A 25,892-nucleotide genomic window follows, 5' to 3' on the forward strand; every position below is an offset into this window, starting at 1 on the left:
TTATTCCTAACATCCAATCTAAACCCATTCTTCTCTAGTTTGAAGCCACTGCCCCTCTGCAATGGTAGGGCCATGGCCTGGCCCAGTACAAATCCAGACAGGCCTTAAGATGTCTAGACAGGATCCCTTTCTCTCCCCTCCTTCCTGCAGGAAAACAGGGCAATGCGGGAAAAGGAACAAAGGGGACAGGACTCCTGCCTGTCTGGTAAACAAGATGTTTATCTGGGGTGAGAGCACGTAAGCTGACCACTGATCCCCCAGAGACAAGGTCCTTGCTTCTGCCTTTTATGGCTATAGCCTGGCAGAACGATTTTCTATTGGGCAACTACACGTTAGCTTCAGTGCCCCATTGGACCAACTGAGCTCTGTCAATTTGTATATATACAAGTGACTTGGTAGTCACCCTTGCCTTGCTTCAAGCTTACTTGGACCTGTCTCGTAGAAGCCGCCTCGAGTTGCCCTGCCCTGCCTTGAGTGCCTGGTCCAGATCCAGGGATAAAGCCACGAGCCATACATGTGCAAGCTGGAGAAGCCAGGAGCCTAGAAGCCAGAGTCACATAGCCTGCTTCCCCTTGTCACCAGAATCGTCCCATGCCTCAGTTTACCCAGACCAAGCAAGTGACTGTTGCAAAGAGTGTCGTTAACTGCCCACCATCAGCTGAAGCCAGACCAGCCTGGGACCACATGGTAAACCTTTCTGGCCAGCAATCCCCCATGCTGTGCCCTACAAGAGCACCCCAAAGCTAATGCAGCAGCAGCAGCATCCCTATATGGGTAAACTAGCTGTGAGTAACTAACTCACTGCCCTTTGAGTTTAATGGTACTTATCGAGCCTCCCCCTGCTGTAATCGAGCACTACCTGCTCTCAGGGACTTTCTCTTTCCAAGTTGTTGCCTCCTAATTTGCCCTTTTCCACAGGGCTGCTTTCTTCCATCTCATCTCCCAGCCTCTATTGATAGTGAGGATTGTTCCGACCCAGGTTCAGGACCCTGGACTTGCTCTTGCTGAACCTCATGAGGGTCACCTGGGCCCACATCTTCAGCTTGTCCAGGTCCTTCTGGATGACATCCCATCCCTCTGGCATATTGACAGCGCCACTCAGCTTGGTATCATCTGCGAACTTGCTGATGGTGCATTCAATCTCACTGTCTATATCACTGATAAAAATATTAAACAGTACTGGTCCCAGTAGAGGGCCACCACTTGTCATCAATCTCCAGTTGAGCAATTGACCACTACCCTCTGGATGCAAGTGTCCGGCCTTTTTCTTATCCACAGAAACAGTCCACCCATCAAATCCCTATCTCTCCAGCTCGGCAAGTAGGATGGTGGGGGGACCATGTCAAAGGCTTTGCAGAAGTCCAGATAGATCACATCCATAGGTTATCCCTTGTCCACTGATGTAGGCACTCCATCATAGAAAGCCACTAGGTTCATCTTAGTGAAGCCCTTAGTGAAGTCATGTTGGCTGTCTTTGATCCCCTCCCTCTGACCTATGTGTTATTTTCCTAAGGCATGTGAGCCAACATCTAGGGACTTATTTTTCCTTTTATCTTCCTTTTTTTTTTAATTAAAGTTGCTGTCATTTGTTGAATTACATAATTTTCCACGCTCAAGTACACAAACTACCCATTTTTTAATTTGTTACAATTTCTTTCATATTCTTGATTAACATGCTTGATTAAAGGCTTGCATTTAGGCAGTACTACTCCAACTGAAAGTTCTATAGCAGTCCAGCTTCAAATGCCCCTCTTGAACTTGTGAAGTAAGTTCCTTCTTGTCATAGTTCAGAAACCACGCCAGCAGGAAAATAAAGCTGAATCACCCAGAAGAAACTTAAAGTATATAGAAAAATATTAAGAATGCCATTATATATTCAAGCCTCAGCTTTATGCTGAAGAAATGCAATCAATTTTAAGCACATCTTCCAATGACTCACATATCAGGAAAACTCTACAAGACATCAAAATTTGCCCATGCCTCCTGTGATGGTTTGAAACTGTCTTTTTAATTTTTCTTCTCAAAGAAGAAAAATTCTTCTTCTACTGGGAGAAGAGAAAGTCCATTTCTTTGGAAAAAGACAGCACAGATGCCAAGACCGGCTATGTACAACATCAAATTGTCACTGAGCATTGCGTGCACAAGACACCACACTGAGTTACTCATACACCATGAAATACAAGCACTTCTTTATGTAAAAGTAGAGAGCTAAAAACTAATTAAAATCCTAGAGTGACACATAACTGATGAACAATTGATTGCACTCATACTTTCATAAAGTTCTGAGATGAATCAGAAACAAATATGTCAGCTATGGTAACTTTAACACGAGGCATACAACCTGAGTATATGGGACATCTGAATTAGCTGTGCAATCACATGGAGAGCCGCCACTCACTCAAACATGATGGTACCATGAAATCACAAGCCTATCTATAAAGGTCCAGAAGCTCCCAGACAGGCAAAAAGACCTGTCACTGAATAAGCTTCAAGCTTCTCATTTTCCTCTTTCGAGAAGGAAACTCTAATACTCCTGAAGGAGCAGTATGATAAACCCTGACTATGTGCCTGGATTGATCCATGACTAGATAGCTAGATTTCAACCTGTCTAAAGCCTTAAAATGACAGTTACAGAAAATAAAAATAAAATCAGCTCCTCCAAAACAAATGGTGTGAAAAAAGGAGAAATACTCAGGGCAATTTTCTTAAGCAGTTCTAAGAATACTGGGATTAACTAGCTATATCAAGCACTACAGCACTATCAGAAAGCCTGAAAAGAAACATTTTCCTCCCACCCCCCCCTACTGACTTTTATAGGGAAAAAAAAAAAAAAAAAAAAAATCAAAACAAACAACTGACAACAAAATATTAACTTGTCAATAGAAGAACTCGTAGAACATTTTACTTGGTATAAAAAATTACTTGAAAACAACAGAAACACAATAAGCATCATAAAAGCAAAAGATAAACTTGAGCAACTACGTCATTCGCAAACACTGGTGGAGTTTTACATGTGTGACTGAATATTTATTCCTGTTTCACCTGTGACCACACATTTTTCAGAAGGCCACCAGACACGCTTCAGCTACTGGCTCTTGCCACGTCAATTAACACCATCTCAAACATATTTTCATTCTCCATGTTTAGTGCCAACCCAAAAAGGTAGAGGAGCTTAAACACATTGAAGCTATTGTTCTGAAAACGCATGGAATGAAAACTTTCACATTTTTGCAACATGAAGAAAGTAGTGCACTGACATGAAGTGGGTTTTTTGAATGTTTCTGTTTAGACAGACCTGGAAAATGGAGTTTCCTAACAAATAAAAGATAGCAGGCAATTCCTATAGGCTTAAAATTCCCCATGATGACTCTTGATTTGTTATTATTACCCTGAAGCTCTTTAAACAATTTAGACTCTGTATAATATGCACAGAAGTAAGAGAAACCAGGGATAAAGATACTGTTTCCAGAGATGTGGTACCCTCTGGAAGCTTGTTACCCTGAGTACAACATCATGGGGCTAGGAAAAATGTATATGCAATTCCAATTTTGGCATCCTACTGATTATGTATATTACTCGTTCTATCCTCTTCATAACAGTGACCTTGATTAAAGACCATTGTTCAGGAAGGGAAGCACATGCATTTCCAGATGGCATAAATATGCTGCAATGACTAAACAACATTTGATGAACACATGCAGCTCTGGCAGAGCACCAGAACAGAACCACTGCATTCGTGTTATATAAGTACTGTCTGACAAACTTGAGACAAACCACACAGCTAGATCAGGATGGGTAAAACCTGGGAATACACTGCCTCCAAACCCCAAATCTTAAAACATTGTTAGTGGGGAAAAAAAAATTAAAAAAAAAGTTATAGTGTCAGCTTTAGATACCAGCTTGTCCAATAGAAGTTAAACCCAAAATAAGTTGTTAGGTTTTTTCTCCTGGTTTTGATCAACCATTTATTTTAAACTGCTGGCTCACAAGGACACTTTTAAAATATTAGATTCTTGTTTAGCCTAGTCTCTTTATTTTCCTGTACCTTGAATCTTGATGATGTTATTTACATTCAGACTCACCTTTCCTTTAAGCTGATCACTCTCAGTCCAGTTTTATGTCAAGACCTCGTACCTCAATCAGCACACCTACTGATTATCTCATTGTCTGCTCAAGCTCAGCATGACTAAAAGACAGAGGTGCTACCCTCTCCAGATGCTGCCATTTATTCTCTAGGCAAATACAGGTATCAGCATCATATTTGCTGTTAAGGTCTATAAACCAAGCAACAACCTTCAGCTCAAAACTGTCTCTGGACCTTCACAGTTTAGTTTCCCTGACACAGGGAGCAATATTTTGCAACTTCTTTCCATTACCAGACTGTGTTCCCCATAAGATTCAGGCATCAAGGATGTATATCAGTCACCTTATGCCTCATATTTGGGGTTTCAAGTGGGATAGTGCCTACTTTTAAGGTTTGTGCCATAAAACCTATGGAGATCCACCACTCTGATGAAAGAATAAATTGGCAAAAAGATAAGAGCAATATCTGGTCTCCAATTATTTTCTGTGACTTGATATACTTGTTCATAGTGAACAGTCTCAGAATTACACTGTGGAAACTACTATGTAACTTACTATCTTCCTGACATAGTTATCAAGAATAAATGAATGCAAATATTTTTGAGAACCACAAACAAAAAGGGAAATAAAATTAGAGACATTTTTAGAAATACAATAGTTGCTTCTTAGACACCTCTGTGCTAGAGAAGCAGGAATGGGAGAAACCAAACAGAGATACTTCTCATTTCTCTATCTTCAGGCATGGATTTCATTCCAGCATGGTCACTGTAAGAGCTACAGTAAAGTCTTAGTGGAAGGGACCCCCAGAGGAGATAGAGAGGCTGAAGGAGCTGAGATTGTTTAGCCTGGAGAAGAGGAGGCTCAGGGGTCACCTCATTGCTGTCTACAACTCCCTGAAGGGAGGTTGTAGCCAGGAGGGGGTTGGTCTCTTCTCCCAGGCAACCAGCACCAGAACAAGAGGACACAGTCTCAAGCTGCACCAGGGAAGATTTAGGCTCGAGGTGAGGAGAAAGTTCTTCACGGAGAGAGTTGTTAGACATTGGAATGGGCTGCCCAGGGAGGTGGTGGAGTCACCATCCCTGGAGGAGTTCAAAAGGGGCTTGGATGTGACATGGTTTAGTGGTCATGAGGTCTTGAGTGACAGGTTGGACTTGGACAATCCTCGAGGTCTTTTCCAACGTTATTGATTCTGTGGTTCTGTAACACTCAGAAGATTAAGACAAGATCCAGAGACCAACTGTTGCTTTACAATAAGCAAATCTCACATCTGCCTTAAGCTGTTGTCAGGTTGTAGACAACTGTGACACTCACATCAGGTACCTTTGGAGAGTAACGGATAACCAAGAATTTGCAGAGAACTTCAGTGTTTAGCAGACAACATGAGGCAAGCCACCTCTTGGGTGGGTTCAATAATTTCCTTTGACACAGAGCAAACTTTTCATCTTTGAGTGTAACCACATGTGTGTATTTAAAATATCCTTTTAAAAATTTTTCCATTTGCATATGGCTCAAACCAGGTAGCAAGACTACACTGTTTTAACTTCCTCAGGAGCCAAGGAAAGTAAAAGATGATAGTATATTCTTCTATTTTCAATTGTTAGCCCAAAAAACAAAACTCAAAAAACTTAACCAATATTTATCAGCTGCCTGAGTTATTTAAAAGAAGACAGTCTCATTATATGCACAGTTGTTCAACAATGTTTTGATTTAGCTTAAGCATTAAGCAACCTAGTTTTAAGAGTTTAAGAACCCATATTTACCAGTTTATATGGAGACATACAGAGAGAAACTACAATACAGCTTGCATCTGATTATGCAAACCATCTGTACTTCAATGTCATAAAAACCAAAATGAAACAAAAAACATCAAACAAATCCAAAACTGACAAGATTTGCCAGAGAACAAATGCAGAAAGGTAAGGGTTTGCATTCTGAAAACCCAAAAATCCCCAAACTAGTAACAGTTACATTTTATATCCAATGAAGCAATTAAGACTAAATTCTAAAAGAAATGTCAGACATTATTTTCAGGAGCATCTCAGAATGATACTTTTTTTTTTCCCTTAAATAAACAAAATACATAGCAAGACAAATATCTTCTGCCCCAGAGGTTTTTTTTCACAGAATGATACTATCCAGAAATGTACTCTTGTATGCTGTATTTACCTCTAGAAAAAGAAGCAAGATCAAGTTTTTAAAACCAGAGAATCTACCTTCAAAAGGATTTTCCAGTGGTACTAATATCTTTTAGAAGAATTCTAAATGAATATTTGGGTCTCCAATATTTGACATACAAATTTTAAATCTCAAATCTAAGACTCATAGGCTTTCTCCTCCATTATGAAAACCAAACTTGCTCCACATGCTATCTGATACAGAATGCTAATTACTGCCTGTTGTGTACTTTACTTTAGCTTACAATGTTTACAGTGAGGTAGCAAAATTAGAATAGTACTGTTTCAGCACAAAATAGTTGATCTTGCTATGTTTATTGGACAATGAAGTTAGAAATTTGTTTTCACTGTTCAAGCCAGCTTTATTTTTATGTCAGAATTACTGACGTCATAAGTGAACAAGCAAAGGTACATATATTTCACATCACTGTAGCTTAAAGAGAGAAAACAATATGAAGTGTAACACCTTCCTTACTGCAGATACTACATTTACCTTACTTCTGCATCACATTACACAAAGATACTTCTGCATGTTCCGGTTTTAAAAAAAAAATACTGAAGAACTCAAATCTGCTCCTTCCTTACATTTCAAGACAATTTCAGTTTGTAACTGTCATAGAAATAGATGTGTGTGAAATGATCTGTAAGCATTTACTCAAAGCTTTGAGGGTTAAAGCGCATCCATTCAGGATGTGACTCTGCTAAAGGTTCTATTTTAGTGAACGTAAAGTTTAACAAAACATTATTACCCTGAGCTTGAGGGTTTTCCTGGGCCTTTTCAGGTAGAAAGATTAATGCTTCCTCTGGAGCTGTAAAAGTGCTTCTCAAGAGAAACATAGGTGAGTTTCTTGCTGCTCTTCAGCTTATGACTGTTCATCCTTATAGAGAACATGGGACTACAGTCTTATAGTGAAGTTTTAAAACCTACACACAGCAATCTCTTTTCCAGAGCACCTACTGTCCTCTGTATTTTTCTTGGGAAACTAAGACTTGTCAATATGCCGTGATTTAAAGATTTTCCTCCTAAAATAAAAGCATTTGTACTCAGCTGTACAAGTAAAAGTAAGCATTGATGTCTACACAGAGATTTGAAATGCACAGCAGGTATGCCAAAGAGGGAAAATCTGAAGGAATTGAGAGGAAGTGAGGAAGACAATACAATAACATCAGGAGGGAGAAAGGACAACTGACAATTTTTCTTGCATAAATCAAATCAGTATCTGTCATTTTGCTATTTTAAGAAAATTTTAGCTATTTTTAATACATTTACTTTGTCACTGCAGTCATGAAATAAGAAAATGCCCTTTATAGTCAGGATGCATTTACAACAGATGTTAAAACATATATAAACTACTATTTTCCCCATGAAATCCACAAATCCCAACAAGCTGAGAAAAATACAAGGAGCATTTATTCATTGCAGTGTTTGGTTCCTCCTTTTTCAACAACCCCTCCTTTTTGAAGGTATAGACTACCAGCATTTTAAACGTGCTTCCCCCTAACAGTTCTCCAAAACATTGCAGCAATCAAATAGCTAAAAAATCAATTAGCTCATTACATCAAATAGCTAAACAAGGACAATAGCATAACAATTCTCCTGGATTTTGGTCAACTGCTGTACACGTATTAATATTCGGGATGGGGGGAGGGAAGAAAACAGTATTTTTTTTCCTTTTTAAACAAACAAAACCCAGTTTTTCTTACTTCTAGGCTAGAGAAGTGACCCACTACACTTGAAGTGTACCTACAAGACCTGAAGAGGTCATATAGGTATATATCAGACAAGATGGGGAAAATCATGCAGCACTTAGAAATATGAGATTACATAGAAGACAGCACATAAGGCTTTTATTATACAAGGCACATTAATAAACTATTTCTAACCTGGGCTCCTAAGAAACTCTTTCAAGTGTACAGTCAAATCCTGAAGTATGTGGGTATACATGATACACAAGAGTAACTGCTTTTACACTGACCTAAAAAATAATCATTTCATCTTTCTGTCTTTTCAGCTAAGCAGTTAGTCCAGTTGCCTGGGAAACAACCTGAACTCTCAGTGACCTCTGTTATCCAAACAACATATCCTCAGTGGTTTCAAGGCTTGAACCAAGAGAGTTTGGACAGTGTAAAGAGCTCTACCAATCCTACTTCACTCATTCAATATGCTGTGAAAAGGGTTTGGTTAACATGAATTTCTTCAACTATCTTTAACTTGTAGTAAACGCAAAATGAACTCACAGAACCGACCATGGAAAAGCATCCAAAGGAAATGGAAGTGATAAATAACATCATCTCTTCCATCAGCCTGATGAGCAACACTATTGTATCTAAGGCAGAATTTCTTCAGTTTAAATCCTCCCTGTTCACAAATTTATGGAAAAAGCATGAAAAAAAACTCAGATCCTGTCACATTACTGTAAAAAAGAAGACTGCTAGCACTCAACTGTTTATCAAAGACTATTTAATCAATTTAATTGCCAGTGCAAAAAAAAAACCTTGCCGGATTTCCATTATTTATTATATGTGGAGTGACTCGCTAAAGTACTTGGAAAGATTTACTTCCAAGTGGTCACCTACTTAGATCAAGCGCTAAATCACAGACTCTGTGATGGTGTTTGTTTAGGTGGCAGCAGTTTAGCTGGCCCAGCCTCAATAGCCCCTCACTGAGATCTCTGTGTGTGTGGCCCATTTCGCACTGCAGCTGGCTTGACACACAAGTCCCACTGTATACCAAACCCATTGTTATTTTAATGTGACTCTTAACAGCCTACTTTGCCCTTCCCACCCTAAAAACAGTTCCTAAGGGCAGAGTGCTGAACAGCCTAAGGCAAAGCCACCTGTCATGAGGAAGATAAATCACAAAACACATGAGAATTTTTAAAGGAATTATTTTTTACCCTCAGCTACATCCCATTGAGATACAGCTGGAGCAAGTACTGCTACCACTCAGAAGCATTTTATCTTTTTTGATCACCACTTCAAAAAGATAAGTTAGAAAGTCCTAAAATCGTTATGGACTTCCCTTAAACTAGATTATGATTCTTATTCTGGTACTTCAAAATTACATGCAACTATGTCACTGCAAAATACACATGCAACAGACTCCTCTAAGTCATATACAAGTAATGGTGACTTGGAGAAGTCTTCTATCCATTCAAAAAAAAAAAAAAACAAACAAACCTTCAGGATGTAAATAGACTCACTGATTACATAAATCTTACATATACGTCATTATTACACAGTGTGATAAACACCTTTAAAAGGGTTTAAAGATATATGATTGGTTTCATCCTATCAGATTGGCACAGGAGTAGTATTTATTTTTACCATCTAGCTTTGATGGTAGTTCATGGAAGGAACCTACCTGTTCAATTAAACAACAGGTGAATTTGATTATAATCCTCTAAATGACTGTTACACAGATGCTGTAAATTAATCCCCCGATGTTTAAGTATTCTGATAGTAAAAGCTATACAAAAAAAATGTCAAAAGGACTTCACACCTGAATGAGTCTTCCTTCTTACACTCCGTTGAATTGTTGCAGGTTTCCTTGGCTTCAAAATAGGGCTCTGGATAACAGCATAATTCCAGCCTTAATGAGCCAGTACAAAAGAAAGGGAAGTAATTTTGAGGAAGCACAGACAAGTTTTTAATCTCTGAACTTCTTCACTTCCGTAAGCAAACAAGAGATAACTATTCTTCACTATCAGCTCAAAAGGAAAACCAAACTGATCTTCAAGGGCTTGCTTGTAAGATTAGCTCAATGAGATATTTACAACATCAGCTTTTATTGCTATAGTGGAGAATCACCTGTCAAAGTTATCACCGTCAAGTGGTCCTTCAAGACAACAAAAGACACAACAAACTTTGAACAGAACCAACCAGAAGGAATGATAAACTTATTTCCATGAGGCAACTTGAAAACTACATCCTCCATCCTATTGCTTTTCAACTTGTCTGTGCATGAGCCTGCAAATACAAGCTACTTAGTGAAGAGAGTCATCGCACTACATAGGCACTAGTTTGGGTAGGCAAGCAGAGATTCACAGCATTTTGTGATGGAGAATACTTAGTAAGTTGTGTAATGTACATACTGCCAATGCAGGACAGTTACTCACAGTACATTTCCCATTCTTTTGCCCAGCTTATTTTCAACACAGTGGCACTACTATCACTTCCTCTGGCAAACACATCAGCAGTAAAACAAATTTCAAACATCGGAAAATACTTCCTACATATGCCTACATTTTCCTTTCCTTACTGTCACTCTTATTAATTCCTACAGACCACCCAGTTTTGGCATATAATTGTATTTTAGGGAAACAGATCTTTTGCAAGCTCCAAAGAAGGTAAAAAGTATTTCAAATACCAGTTTAGCACAGTCACAGAAGCAAAAATTGAGTACCTAGAATATTTTATCATCATCAAGTGACCATTACAAGTTGCTAATCCAGAATGACCTACAGATACTCTCCACTGGAGAACTAGAAAACAAGTAAACAAATGCACAATTTCAAAAACTCAAAATCTCAGAAAAACAGACTATTGAAAACAGAGTATTTCAGACTTACACATTCATTAAACCCCTGAAAATTACATGTGTGTAAAAATTATATAATATACACTCACATATAGTATTTCAACACTGGCAATTGCCAAGCTGATCATCAAGAGAAAAAAAAAATCAAATGGCACTGGTGACAGAGCTAAGGTTAGGGTTCTAGCTTTACTTCACATCAGCCAATAATGATTGAAATACTGATCTGTAACTCCGCAATCACTGCTTTTTAAGACTTACATTTTTTAACACTGTCATAAAATGTGTGCTTTTATATATTTCACTATTTAATATCTTGGGCGGTGGTATCTTCAAACACCACCGTAACTTTTTTACAAAGTATATTTACAGGTTCTGTTATTTGGTTGTGAGTGATACATTCCACATATAAAGACAGACGATTTAAGCACAGATCAAAGAATCTCCAATAAAGTGATTCAAATTGGAAATAAAGGTTCTGTGATCTGTGGTTTCTCACAAATGGGATTCTGTGGCAGATTAGTCAGGGACTCACGGCTTGCTCCTCTGTCCAATATCTTCCCAGATGCTGTGATTACAATTTGAGCAGCCCTTGGCTGGGAGAGGGTTAGGAGCCTCTCTCCTCTTGTGCCCAAGTCACAGTCTGGAGCCTGCCCTTGGCTTGGAGAGGGCTAGGGGGGCCTCTCTCTCTTGCATGCTCCATTGCCAGGCTGTAGTCTTTCCATGGCTCTTCTGGGATTCAGTTCTCTTGGAGCGTTTCCCCTTCCTGCCTTGGTCCAGGTGGAAGGCCTGTGTGTAGTTGTTGCCTGTTAGGACAAGTTCTTCAGCTGCTACTCAAGCAGCATTTGGGTCTTGTCTCTTTTGTGGTAAGAACAAGGCCCAGGTGTAGTCAGTCTGCTAGTGCAGGCCCTTCAGCTGCTGCTTGGGCACCATTTGGCTCTTGTTGCCTTCTGAGTGAGCACAAGGCAAGTTGCCTACTTTCTCCTGTGGTTTAAATACTGTCCCAAGACAATTAATGCCTTTGGTAATAGAGAAACCTGATAACTGGACCTGTAGGATGGGGCATATCCAAACATGGCCAGGGGCACACACAGTCCACAGGTGTGTTACAAGGTTATTTACATGTGCTAAACATTTATCTGGACAATCTGGACCCCAGGAACTGACCAGGTTTGCAGATTCACAGGTGCTTAACCCACTGTCTGGGTTAGGGCATGTCTTGGGGTTTGACCCTTCAGGACAAACACTAATTTCTGATGAACCACTATATGAAAATTTTTGTTACTTCATAGAAACATCTGCAAACAGTGCTCAGCTCTGTGTGATCACAAGAAATGTCACAAAGGAGGCAGAGAGACCATAAAGAAAGGATAAATACAGAAATATTGATAATGCAGATTGGAAGACTTACATCACCTAGATTTTGCTACCTCAGTCAAGAGCCAAACTGTCCTGAAATTTCCAATACTGGACAAGAAAAAAGACCTATAATAAAGTATTTTTAAGCAGCCCAACTTCATTCCACTGAAACTCTGTACTTACTAAAATGAAGCCAAGATTCTGATAATAAGTACATCTGCTGCTACTGATTAGACAATCTGAATGGACCTCCCTTTAAAGTGTGATTTCCTTCTATCATCTAAAGAGATACACATACATGAAATATACACATACTCTGATTTCAAGTTTGTGACCAATGTAGCCTATTTCTAATGAAGAGGAAAAAAAAATACTTCCACCTCCTACAGACATTCCAGAGAAGACAGTTTCTTTGTTTTGGTAAGTAATCAGTTCAGACCGATAGCTTTTTAAAAGTTGATACCTGTCAAAATCAACCAAATTAGTAGGAAATGTCCCAATGGTCTGAAAAAATCCTCTAATAATAATAATCTCTAGAGACTTTGCTCCCAGACAGAACTCCATGACAATTTTCTTCCACAGGAAAAAGAAAAATATCTGGCCAAGGACATTTCTGTTTTCCCCTATCGGCATTCTCACCACCATTCTCTCCTCACACATTTCTTCCCCTCAATAATTCCAGTGAAAGTGATTGTAGACCTATGCCCTGCACTACAATATTTAAATCAGTTCTTTTTAAACCTAAATTATTTCACTAATGTGGTTAAGTGTTCAAGTCAGCCCAATTGCTACCCTAGCACAACTGAAGCTGGGACAGACATTCAGAGAAGATTTAAAGAAAAAACAATTTTAAAAAAAGGATAGAAAAAGAGTACAAAGGAGAATTGCCTTAAATTAGCTTCTTCCCTAGAAAACTTGGAATGCCAAGCCACAACCTGAAATAACCAAAAGCATCTACAGACACATATTGCACTGGTTTATTTCTTATGTTAAAAGGGTCCTTTTCGTCACAGCCAAGAAACCAGCATGGAAGCACACTCCCAGTTGTAATTTAATGTATATCCAAGCAGGAAATAATTTTAGTATTATATTCCCAAATATTTAAAGTAATAGAAAAGCTCATTTTAAAACAACATTTTAGCATTTGAAAATAGTCTTAGTTAAATTTTAGTATTTTTTCTTATTTCAGTGAGTATAGAGAGATATGAAGAAAGTCTGGAATTTCAGAAGGGACATATACTTCAAGTTAGTAATCAAAAACAAAGTTACAGTTTACAGAACGTAGCTTACTGCAACACTTCAGCATGCCTCATTTAGAAAAAAAAAAATCATAGAATGGTTTGGGTTAGAAGGGAGTTCCAATCCCCTTGCCATGGGCAGTGGTATCTTCTACTAGATCAGGTTGGTCAACATCCCATCCAACTTGGCCTTGAACACTTACAGGAAGGGGCACTCACTGCTTCTCCAGACAAGTCGTTTCAGTTCCTCAGCATCCTTACAGTAAGGAATTTCTTCCTAGTATCTAATCTAAATCTACCCTCTTTCAGTGTGAAACTCTTACCCCTCACCCTAACCCTACACTAATCCAAAACTTAAAACAGAGAAGTAACAGCATTAGTAACACTTAAGAAAGCAATACAGACCTATTGATACCAGGCTTTAACAAACTTGTTTCTAGTTTGGCCTGTGGCAGAGTTCACAATATTCATGCCATCTGAAATACGTATCACAGGTCTGTTTGATCTTAAATCTAATAAAACACAAAAAACATAGCAAGAAAGTCCTCATAGTTCAACAAATTCAAACATTTAAGCGTACTTACAGAGCCATCTTTCAGATTTCTGTCATAGGAGAAGAGACACTCCATACTTTCTTCACCTCTTGAAATAGCAAAGTTATACTTATCAGCTGATTCTTCTCCAGCTATCAATGCTTTCTTCAGTTCTTCGACATATTTTCCTCTATTCATTTCCATGTCAGCAGCCTCCCTACTAATTTCAGCTTCAGACACTATCAGAAAGAAACATGAGAAGTAAATACTCACACGTGTGTGAACATGCATACCTATATTTATACACTCAGACACTTCAAGGGACTGGCATATATCAGTGTGCCAGATTCTAATGGAAATGTAGCAGGAATAATACGGATTTTGTAAGAATTCAGTTCTGTGCCTTTTTTTCTGGTCTGTAAGTGGTTTATCACTACTAGTACAGAATTCTACTTGCCTAAAGTTATTCTGAATACTGCTAAACTTACAATAAAAGTGGAATGTTTTAACTATGACTTATTTTGCCCTCTCAGTTCTCTTTGAAAGCATATAATCTAAATACTATAAGATAAAAGGTCCAACTGTTTCCTCACGCATTCCTGATCCAGTTTTCCAAGTTTCTGACATACAACCCTAAAACAGATACAAGCAAAGACAGTATGTATATAATGTAATGCCGGATTTAATGTATAACCTACTAATACAGTACTGCAGATTGTTTACCTAATTAACAAAAATGTTTAATTTCTTCTGACCAATCTTCTGAGTAACAGTACTCTGGATTATTATTTACTCCTTCTTGCTCCTACTAGCATTTCCCCATCGCTTGAGAGAGTGAGATATCGAAAAGGGTACTAGTTTGTGACATCTTGAAAAAAAAATGCACAGAGCAGCACAACACAGCCAAAAAAAAACCCCAAACACACACATCAAAACACAACCCAAAAATCCAACTAATAAAACCCCAAAACACATCCTTCACAGAACTGCAAGTGACTTTAAAAGATACCCCATCTAAACACCTATTAAAAACTATTATTTCACCTCCATACAAATGCCCTTGAAGATAGTTTCATACTGAGACATAAGCCTGCACATGTATGGAAATTATACTGATGGAAATAGAACAGCATTTCAATCAAACATCAGACTGATCAAACTTCCTCATTTTTCTTCTTGACACAGTAGTTAGCTTCCTGTTGCAAAGCAGGCAGTAAGTATCAAATCAATCCATCATATAAAAATACAGCAAAGAGGTAAATGTATAATCATGTACTATGAATAGTTACATCCTCACACACTTAAGGATTTCTCAAGTAATTCTTCACTTTCAGTGTATTTAGCCTATTTTCAGTCTCAGAGTGGTTGAGGTTGGAAAGGATATCTAGAGATTGTCTAGTCAAACTCCACTGATCAAAGATGGGTCAGCTACAAAACAATTTGTTAACTCTACCGCAATAACTTCCTCAGGAATATTCTTTTAGTATCTCCAAGGTTTGAGGCTCTCCATCCTCTCCAGGTGATCTGCTCTGGTGCTTGGTCATCCCAATGGTAAAAAAGTTTTTTCTTGTATTTAAATGGAATTCCTTATATTTCAGTTTGTGCTCACTGCCTTCCTCTCATCAGATATTAATTCATACACATGGATAAAATCTCTTTGAGTCTTCTCTCTTCCAGGCTTCACAGACCCGACACTCTCAACTACCACTGTGACAGATGCTCAAGTCCTCCAGTCATCCTCAGTCATGGACTGTCACTATGAACTTAATTCCATAAGCTCATATCTTTCTCATGCTAGAAAGCCCAAACAGATCCCACCAGGGCTGATTAATGAAGGTTTTAACCAGATCCACTATTGACCTTTGTGGTACAGGGTCACTAGTAACTAGGCCTCCAGCTAAACTTCATGCCACTCATCACAACCCTCTGAAATCTGTTTGAACTGGCTGAGCTCAGTCCAGTCAACTTCTCATCTATCTAGTCCATCACTTACCAGTTTGTCTACAAGGATGTTCAAGGACACAAAATAACATCCACTGCCCTTCCCTCATTCAACAAGCTAAGAATTTGAGATAAGGTCATTGGGTGAGTCAGGCACAATTCCCGCTTTTTAAATCTATACTGTCTACCCTCAACCTAGTCCTTGGCATTTTTTGGAATGGGTTCCAGGATTACTTCTTCAACACCTTCTGGCTAACTGGCCTTCAGTTACCCAGATCCATCCCTTTACCTTTTCCGAAAAAAGATAGAGGACATGTTTCCTCCAGTCCCTAAAAAAATCCTCTGATCACTACAACCCTGCAAAAATAATCAAAAGTGGCCTCACAGTGACATGGGTCACCAGTCCCACTGTCCCATTCTGCAGCAGGCCCACATTTTTCTCCTTCCTTGTGCTGCTGACTAACTTGCACAAGTTGTAATTGCCCCTCACAGTACTTGCCAAATACTACTTCAAGTAGGCTCTGGCTTTCCCAGCCTTATCCATACACGATTGGTCACTGTCTCATGATTAAGACTTTAAGTGCCAGCTGCACCTTGGTTTTTTAAACCCAAAAGCAACACTTTTAATATTCATATAAAGAATGATACAGTGGAACTGCTCTGAGGAAAAAAAGGTAAGCCTACAGTAAGCAAACAACTGGGGCTACAGTGCTAGTCAATACTCATCTTGAAGAGAACAATCCACTACAAATAACAAGAACTGAGTGGGAAAGAAAGGCAAGAAATCAAAACATTTTGATCTTGAGCTACAGCCACCAGTGATTTTGTCATGATCTAACTTACTTCTTATACAGGAGAACAGATGGAGTTGAGAGAGAAAAGACCACTGCTACAATCGCAATCCCTTAAGTTCCCCAAAAACAGTACAGAGAAATGTGAAACCCTTGCAGTGGGAGACAAAAAGGAACAGAAAAAAATAAGTTGGATATACTTGCAAAAAGAAGTGTTTGTAAAGAATGGTGATTTCAACACAGAGGGAAAAAAATAGATAAACTTTTAGTGAAAATAAGTAATCTAAAAAACCCAAAGATTCTAATATACTGTAAGACAGCACTGTGGGTTTTTTCTCCTGTGGTACCTATGCATGCTACAAGTTCCCTTATCTTATAAAATTAGCAGAACTCTTCAATCATCACAGAAATATATAAATTCATATATCTGTAGTTCTTTAGCCCTATACCAAGTTTATACATTAGATAACATTGCATATTTGTATTCTTCTTTTCCCCTTCAAGATTTACTTTTTTTTCCCCCCTTCTTTAAATAAGACTCCTAACACTTTTCATCATCACATTAAACATACAAAAACCATAAAAGACAACTCCATCAGCAACTCTCATTTGCTTCCTGGTAGGTCTTGCCAAGCAAAATAATCCACAGCATGAGAAACCCAAAAGGGATTTCCCACAGCAAGAATTTTCTGACCACTGCTTTCCCTCCTCCCAGGTTTTGAATTTAGAATCTGAGCAGTCTCAAACGTGATGTATTAACTAAGTAAAAGTGATCAAAATGAACACTGAGTGTATAAAAACATGGATCTGTGCAGCAGGAAAGCATCATGCACAAGAACTTCAACTAATGAAGTAGTTTGAATGACTACAAATTAAAATTCCTTACAAACTGATCAGGTTCTTGCAGAAGAAATAGAAATGCTGTCTTTTTGGATGAGTACCCAGTGCTTATGCTAAACTGCTGCAAGTTTCTTTCTTTCCTTGTAACAGGATGAGGTCATCCTTGCTTTCACTGGTCCTCTGTTTTGTGAGAGGATCATCCAGCAATTCTGCCAGATGCAGGAATTTAACAAAATAAGAACTGTGTTTATATGTTCTTTCTATACTCTTCCAGTTATATTAACATAGCTTTTATTTAGAAAACTAACAAATTTAAAGGTTCAGCTTCTTGTGGATTTAAAAGTGGGGATTTAAAACTTACAAAGAACAACCAGAAAAGCTTTTAAACAGCAGAACTAGTATGATCAATTAGTTAAGTGTTTATCAATACTAACATCCTTTTTGTTATTTTGAAAATATCTAGTTTCACTATTCTGCTATCAAACCAAGAAAGAAAAACCTTCCATACTACAACTTTTCATGCTACAAAGAAATGAGTGTAGAAATATATGTATATGTCTAGTGCAGAAACTCCTAATCAATAGTGTGCTTGAAATTTTGAAAGGAATACAGAACAGATTTAATACATATGTAGACATACTTAAAGTTAGTCTTGTTTCATAGACCTAAAAAAAATAAGGCAAAACCGTATTATTAGATTCTTTTATACATGGGAACTATATACACACACATTTACATAGTTTGTGTGTATATATATATATATATATTTATATATTTATACATACACATACACTCCCTCAGGCTAATTTGAAATATTGTCTTAAGAAATGTGGAGAAATAAGGTCCATTGGGCAGGGAGAAGGAAGGCACTACAAGTTTTCATAATTCATAAAAGACAGGAAAATGGTTTTGCCTACAATATGCTGTAGAAATATCATGCTTTCCTCCCTTTGAAATATTTTTGCCACTGAAAGACAGGCTTTTGCTGAAGTATTTGACACATTTCTAAAGGAATAAATAATGCTTTCCTTCTTTCACTAGGCATGAAGGAGAGAAGCATGAACATATTGAGAGACCTATTCTCTTACCCAGGTTTCTGAGTGGGGTCAAAAAATCCCACAGGCTATTTCCCCTGTTCTGATAATTTATGCCCAGGAAAAAAAAAAATTCCTGTCCCATCTCCTCAAAAATTCACCTGTGTACCAAATACAGCTCCTTTGAGTTATTAAGATCTCACGAAAACATTTAAAAAAACATCTGCTATTAAATGCTTCATGAACTATAATTTGCAAATGAAATTTGTGTTACGTATTTGTTCCATGACTTGGAGTAGACACAAGTGGTACTCCAGTACTACTGCAAGAAATTATATTCTTGACATAAAAGAAAACACTGCATATCTATATGCTGAGTTAGTTTTAGGTTTGACTTGCAATCTTCCCAGGTTTGAAAGATGTCTGCACACAACCCATGAGATAATGAACCTCACCTCCTCCATCACTGGGGAGAGGTAATGCTCAAAGCTTTTGATGTAAATTGTAGGTCACAGTTTAGAAAGTGTTTAAGAATAATAACAAAGAGGAGTAATAAACTAGAACATGTCATTTTCTTTCCATTATTACCTGTCCCAGTCCATGCACATTGACCATCACTAAGCACTATGCCAAAGCCAGTGCCTATATCTTTTTCCCATGATACTTGTAGAAAATACATTGCTCCTGGATCAGAAACAGGATAAATTCTGTTCAAAGTCTTCTCCATTTTCCAGACACCTGCTTAGGAAGTAAGAGAATCTTGTTACAACCAAATGGCTTTGAAAACAACAACTCTTCCGCAACCTCCCACCCCCTGCACACTGCTCCCCCAAAAAATGAACCCCAGACAACAAAAATGAAAAAAATACATAAATATAAGCATGCTTAGACTGCTTCCACAACTCTGTTTTTCAGGCAACTGATGATTTTCACACTGAAAACTGGATTACAATAACTGAGGTTTAAAATCACAGTGACAGCAACAAATATATTTGAATGCTCCCAGATTAAGAAGCTAAGAATCAGGAAGCTGAGGAAGAGAAAATTACAACATACAAGCAGTTTCCCATGGCTATTTTTTTAACTTACTGTCCACTATCACCCAACATACAGCACATGAAATACAATTCAAAATAATCAATACTCATTGGAAAAGCTGCCATGTGAAATCATGCTTCCAAGCTTCACTGTAAAGCACAGGTTGTAGTGGATGCCAGCAAAGAAATTATTTGTAAAAAAATGGATGCTATACAGAACAAAATGGATGATGCTACAGTAAAATTTTTGCTCAGTATCAACACAAATTGGCCATGTGTACTTGGCATAAGATCTCCTAAAGAATCTCAGATATTTATACATAGTTAAATTGACAATAATGAATCCTCAAAATACTCAAGAAATTTAAAACTAGGTTTGGCCATTTGATCCACAGAACAACAAAGAAACAGGCAAGTCTGAAGCTAACACTGATAGACAATACTTTCACTGAGAATGCTTCATGTTGTCTAACACCTGAAAAGTTTTTTGCTTTTTGTTTTAAGTTTATTTTCTTTATAGAAAAATGAAGTGAAAGAAAAATAGTTACATGTTACTCACACACTAAAAATATCATGCATTGATAAGAGCAGGAAAAACTCAACTGAGGCATTTCAACTCCATGCACTGAGTACAATCATACTTGGACAAGGTCAGGTATTAATAAGTTCTATAAAGCTTTCTGTCTAAACTGTTGCAGTAAGTAATCTTCCTCAGGCTCAGTTCAGGCCCCGAGGAGACTGTTCTTCAAGCAGTAGTAGAAGGAAGCACTTTCTTTGCTCATGGATATTGAGAGACATATCTAGATACAGATTTAGCTACACTTGCCTGCCAAAAAGATGGCATTTTCAGGTTATGAGGAACAGTTTTAACTGCACTTGACTGCACCTTGTCTGACCTTTGCTCAGCCCTGCACACTACATTTGAAAATGTATTTCCCTTGTCCAGACAAGTGCACAGAATCTAAAAGCAGTAAAATACAGGAATGCAAGGTTTTTAAAGCATAAAGCTTCATTAACAGCTAGACATCAGCTGCATTGTTAGGAATGCATTCATTCCAGATACCAGCAAGTATGATACAAGAAATCAGCTACTTCTGGTGGCTAATTAAACCACAATACAGATCACCTTGCACTAACATACAGCATTTCTAAAGAGTAAAAGAAACATCACACAGTGCCTGCAACATACAAACTACAGCCTGAACTTTGGCTAAAAGACATCACAAGGCAGTTCCAGTATTTCTGGCTACATGTATTTTCGATGAAAAATACTCAAACCAGTAACTTTATTTTTCCAGCTTGAAGCTTAAGCACACATAAGCACCATAACATTTCCCTATTTAGAATATTTTTCCAAAGAGTGCAGTACTCAAAAAGATATGGCAAAAGTAAGAGGTGATAAATCATGGGCATATTGCTAAGCATCATAAATTCTTACCAACAATAATAAAAATGACTTTACTAATTTCATCTGTAAATCACCACTGCTTATATGATTACAGATATCATACTTTGCATTTCTATTCACATAAAATACACCAGAAACTAAAAATAGTTACTTAAAAGCAATATTGAAAAGTTAGTTTGAGACAAAATGTCTTCGATTTCCATCACCAAATAACTGGCCATTTTTTAAAATCTATAGTATGTCTGTGCACTTACAAACAAGGACAGAAAATGAAATATTCGGGGCCTGGAGAACAGGAACAAGGTCTTTGCAATCAGTGATTATAGAACCAAAAGGTATTTTAAAGATTTGTAGTGTACTGACTGCCAGGACATGGGTCAATAAAGAGCACAGGACAGGAACAATAAATAATTTGTGTAGTATGTTTAAGCACACAAGCATGTAGTCTCCTTTGCCTGCCAGGTTACCCTTTGCTTTTTTGCATGTTCTGGAAAAATCCAGACTCTTTTACAAAATACATTCATAAAATATATTCTCTGAAAGATGATGTTTTCAAGAAGACTTTAATTATCTTTTCTTTATTTAAAGATTGCAAAACAGCTGCATGCAACCCAGACAGGCAGCATAGAAGGTCCTGATGAATATATGCAACTCACTAGGGAGTTTTTGTTTGCTGCATTTGATTCACAAAGTGGAGCAGTCTTCAGTGAAAACCACCTGCACCTGAGCACTTCCTATTAAGAACAGCAGAGTGTTTATAACAGAAAGAAAACTCTGTTTATTACAGAGAGTTGGATTTTTCCATTTATATGACTACAAAGAGAATGAACTGTGTCAGCTCTCAGTCAGTGAAAGCGACAGCAACAGTCACAAAGGAAATGTATTTATTTATTGAAGATGCACTAGCAAGGTCTCTGTGGCCAGAGATTGAATTCTTCTGGTCTCATAATACTTTTCCCACGCATCCACCTTCACATATTCGTAAGAGAACAGCTGAAAATGAAGATCAGTTTAGACATCACTTTCAAAGAGGTCAGTGGCCAGCATAAGGGATGAGGCTGTGTGCAAGCAAGGAAAACTTCCATACAATTTGTAGTCCTGTGGTAAAACATGACTTCAATAAAATCAAACACAGTGAGGAGACACAACACAGAAGAATGTTCTGTATTTCATAACAAAATGCAAAACGCAATTGTCAGGCCTTCCCATATTTTACTGTTCATCTTTGAACATAGAATTTTACAATGAAAATGAAAATACCTTATCCCCAAGCTTTTCTCTCTCCATTGCACTGGATGACCTTTGGAATGGAGTATTAGCTATTACTACATGTTCAGAGACTGCCTCACAATAGAGAGATGTCTTGCTTGAGATCTCCAAGCACTCAAATGTTCCAATCCATCAGCAAAAGCTTAAGGATTCTATAGCTGTATATAATGGTTATTATTTAAGAGGAACAAACCTTATTCATGAAAATGAGTTCGACCTATACAACAAATTAAAAAATCCAACACTGCAATAAAAAACCCACACCAAAATATATTTCTCCTTATTGGGGTTTTTAAGTGTTTCTTTTAAAAAACATAAACAAAAACCCCAAACACACAACAAAAATACACCCAAACCCCTCTTCCAGTAATCTCCCAACAACATAACTCTTCCACAGAGTTTAGTGTAATGTTGAGTTAACAAATAAACCACAGCTGAAGCATGAATACAGCAAATAGCAAAGGAGTTACTGAAGTATTTTGCAACTAGCAATTACCACTAATGAAAGAAAAAAATACAAAAACTAAACCATATCCCTTATTAATTTACTATGAGGTAGTGTATGCATCTCATCCACTCTAAAACTTAATAACATATGTACACCTCTATATATCCAAAATAAGAATTTCAGGGGAAGGAAGTTGGACATCCTGCTTGAATACCTGAAGTTAGCCATATGCTCATAGGACTCAAAAGTAACTTCATTCAACATCTTTAAAAGACAGATCACTTTATACTTCAAGAACTGAACTAAACAGCCTCCTTATTACTAACCTATCTCAATTCACCTGCTGGCTTACTATATTCTCTCATCATCCTGTCAGTTTTCAACATGCCAAGCATACCTGACTCTTCACAGCTCAAGTAAAAGGTGAGTTTCTGCCCCAGGGCTTTTGTTGATGGAGGAAATGCTGCAAACAGCCAAAACCTGAGGGGCACTCAAAGAGCAATTTGTTAAAGAAGTTTCTCCAGCTCTCCTTGCTCAAATTCACATCCAAAAAACCTCTCCCACTTTATAAACATTTCTGTTTGGCTAGCAATTAGCAGTCTCTCCAGGATTGCATAAGACTAATAACCTATCTCCAAGAAATCTGATTCAATCTACACTCCTTTAAGCACTTCCCCAGGAGAAGATGCAATGTCCTGCATCTGGGTTGGGCTAATCCCAGGCAAAAAATATAAGCAGGGTAGCAGAGTCTGTTTAGAGTAGCTCTGAAGAAAGAGACTTGGGTGTATTGATTGATGAGAAGCTCAACCATGAAGTGAGCTCATGAAGCCCAGAAGGCAAATCATATCCCAGGCTGCATCAAGAGGAATGTGGCCAGCAGGTCAAGAGAAGTGATTCTGCCCCTTTACTCTGCTCTTTTGAGACCCCACTTCAAATACTATGTCCAGTTCTGATGTCCCCACCATAACAAGGACACAGAGCTGTTGGGTCCAGAGGAGGACCACAAAGATGATCCAAGGGCTGGAACACCTCTGCTTTGTATATAGGCTGAAGGAGATGGGGTTGTTCAGCCCAGAGAAGTCTCTTTGGGGGGACAGGGACTTTTCATAGCGGTGTATAGTTGAGGAAGAATAGGTTTAGAGTGCATCTTAGGAAGAAGTTCCTCAGGACCAGGGTGGTGAGAGTGGCATAGGCTGTCCAGGGAGGACGTAGATGCCTCCTCCCAGGGGGTGTTCAAGGACAGGTTGGATAAGGCCTTGAACAGTCAAGTCTAGCTCAGAGGTGTCCCTGCCCATGATGGGGAGAGGTTGGAGTAGATGATCTCTAAGGTCCCTTCCAACCTAAGCCATTCTGTGATTCTATAATATACACAAATTGGAGAGCTACTATGGTATAAAGGCTACAAGAAGTTAAGTTTCCCATTGCTACTGTTCACATCATTCTCTCCTAAACCTCAAATATAGATTCTGAACGTGGAAAAAAAACTATTCATTTCAATCTCGTATCTAAACAACATTTTGAAAGGTCAATCGTTCAACAGGACAATTCATGGTAATAACCAAAATATGCATATACACATGCAGATTTCCAGCCAACAGTCCTGCATGTGCTTGACTAACAATCTACCTTTACACATTCAAAAAGTAGTCCCACTAGAAACATTAGTAAATTTTTAAATGACTGCCAAACCATTTCTTTGTTGTGGCTATTGAGTCAAACAATCCATTAACACTACACCTACAACTGAAGCACAGTCACAGCTGGTTTAAGTACTCTCAGCCAGACACAGCCAGAACAAAGTAAGTGTGGAAGTACTGACAAAAGGCTTCAAAAAATACATGTCAACATGGAACCTGCATTTGCGTAGCACCAGTCACACAAGCACACAACCCCACCAAGTCATAATTTCATTGTAAAAGAGACAAAAATATAAAGGATGAAGGTGAGCTGAAACTAAGAGTTAGCTTCACTTTCACACCTTTGAGTGGAAATATAGCACACAGTTAAGAACTGTATCCATGCTCAAAATGGTTAAGTGAGCCACCTGAATTTTAGCACTCTCACTAATTAACAGTCCAGTAACTGTTGAACTGTTTATAAAGAAAAAAAAAATATCACTGCACACAACCAGACTATTTTTACAGCTATCCAACAAACTAAATTACGGAAATCAGGCCCTCACTAGCTTCAAGTGCAGTTCAATATTCAGCAACACTGTCTCTGTAGACTCTTTCCATTCACTGGCTTAATAAAATAAGAGCGGTCAGTTCTTTCTTCCTCTCTTACTTATGATAAAGAAAAGCTGCAGAGAAACTGATTGATGAGTGCTGTAAGAAAGCCAGTGTTTTTCTCCTTAAGGGCACAGGAGGTCACACCACATACCAGCACCTCACCGTGTTAAAGCCAAGGATATGAGACAAGCTTGCAGGTGGGAATAGCTGAGTCCCACCCCGAATTTGTAAATCAGAGGGTTTATTGAGGCCTTCCAACAGCTGAGGATTGAGCTGTTTATCTTTAACACTTTGTCCCTTTGGTCTTTGGCTTCTATGATCTATATTAGGCAATGTTTCTTTCTAAGGAGAAATCAGCTGTTGGCTGGTGTGCAATTGACTGGAGTCTACTCTCTGAACAAACAGCTTACACAGTTGCTTCTGAATAAACAAGACACTTTTAAAATTGGTTTACAAAGGATTTTATATGTTGTTTTGGATAGCACTAAGCATAGACCAAAAGCCAAATCTTTCAGGCTGCTCCAACACAGCATCATTGATAATATCTGAATTTCAGCACTTGATTTTTCTCCATGCAGACCAATGGCTTTTTTTCAAATTGCATGGGCTGCAGGTGTTCCAAACTTCAGCAGCTATGGATGGATGGCTACTCAGAGATCAGAAAAAGCTACTCTGTCTTTCTAATGGAGCAATTAACTTAAGTGCTTTCTTGTTGAACAAAATAGGGGGCTATCTACAGTGAGTTCAGAATAGCAGACAAGCACGTACAGCACGCTCCTATTCAGTCTGTAATTTGATTCCTTCTGTCTTTGGCTTGACCACAACATACACTACAAATTGGGATCTAATAATCAGAAGAAACTGAACAGTTAACCTATAATCAAAGAACAGGTACTACCCAAGATATCCTATATACATTTGCAAGTGGATTACTGGAGATTTAAAACAGCCAAGAAAAACTCAGGTTGC

General features: G+C 38.1%; 1 protein-coding gene across 1 annotated transcript in view; it reads right to left on the bottom strand.

The window, feature by feature from the left end:
* The window catches only part of XRCC4 (X-ray repair cross complementing 4), a 171,136-nt gene extending 151,879 nt beyond the window's left edge, over nt 1-19,257 (bottom strand). Inside the window, exons 1-2 of the mRNA XM_054398023.1 lie at nt 19,119-19,257; nt 13,976-14,163 (exon numbers count right to left, since the gene is read on the bottom strand). Of these exons, the coding sequence (XP_054253998.1) occupies nt 13,976-14,163; nt 19,119-19,257 (327 nt within the window). The remainder of the gene's footprint in view (nt 1-13,975; nt 14,164-19,118) is intronic.
* Nucleotides 19,258-25,892: the final 6,635 nt, after the last annotated feature.

The sequence above is a fragment of the Indicator indicator genome, chromosome Z, assembly GCF_027791375.1.
Source record: "Indicator indicator isolate 239-I01 chromosome Z, UM_Iind_1.1, whole genome shotgun sequence".
Taxonomy (NCBI): Eukaryota; Metazoa; Chordata; class Aves; order Piciformes; family Indicatoridae; genus Indicator; species Indicator indicator.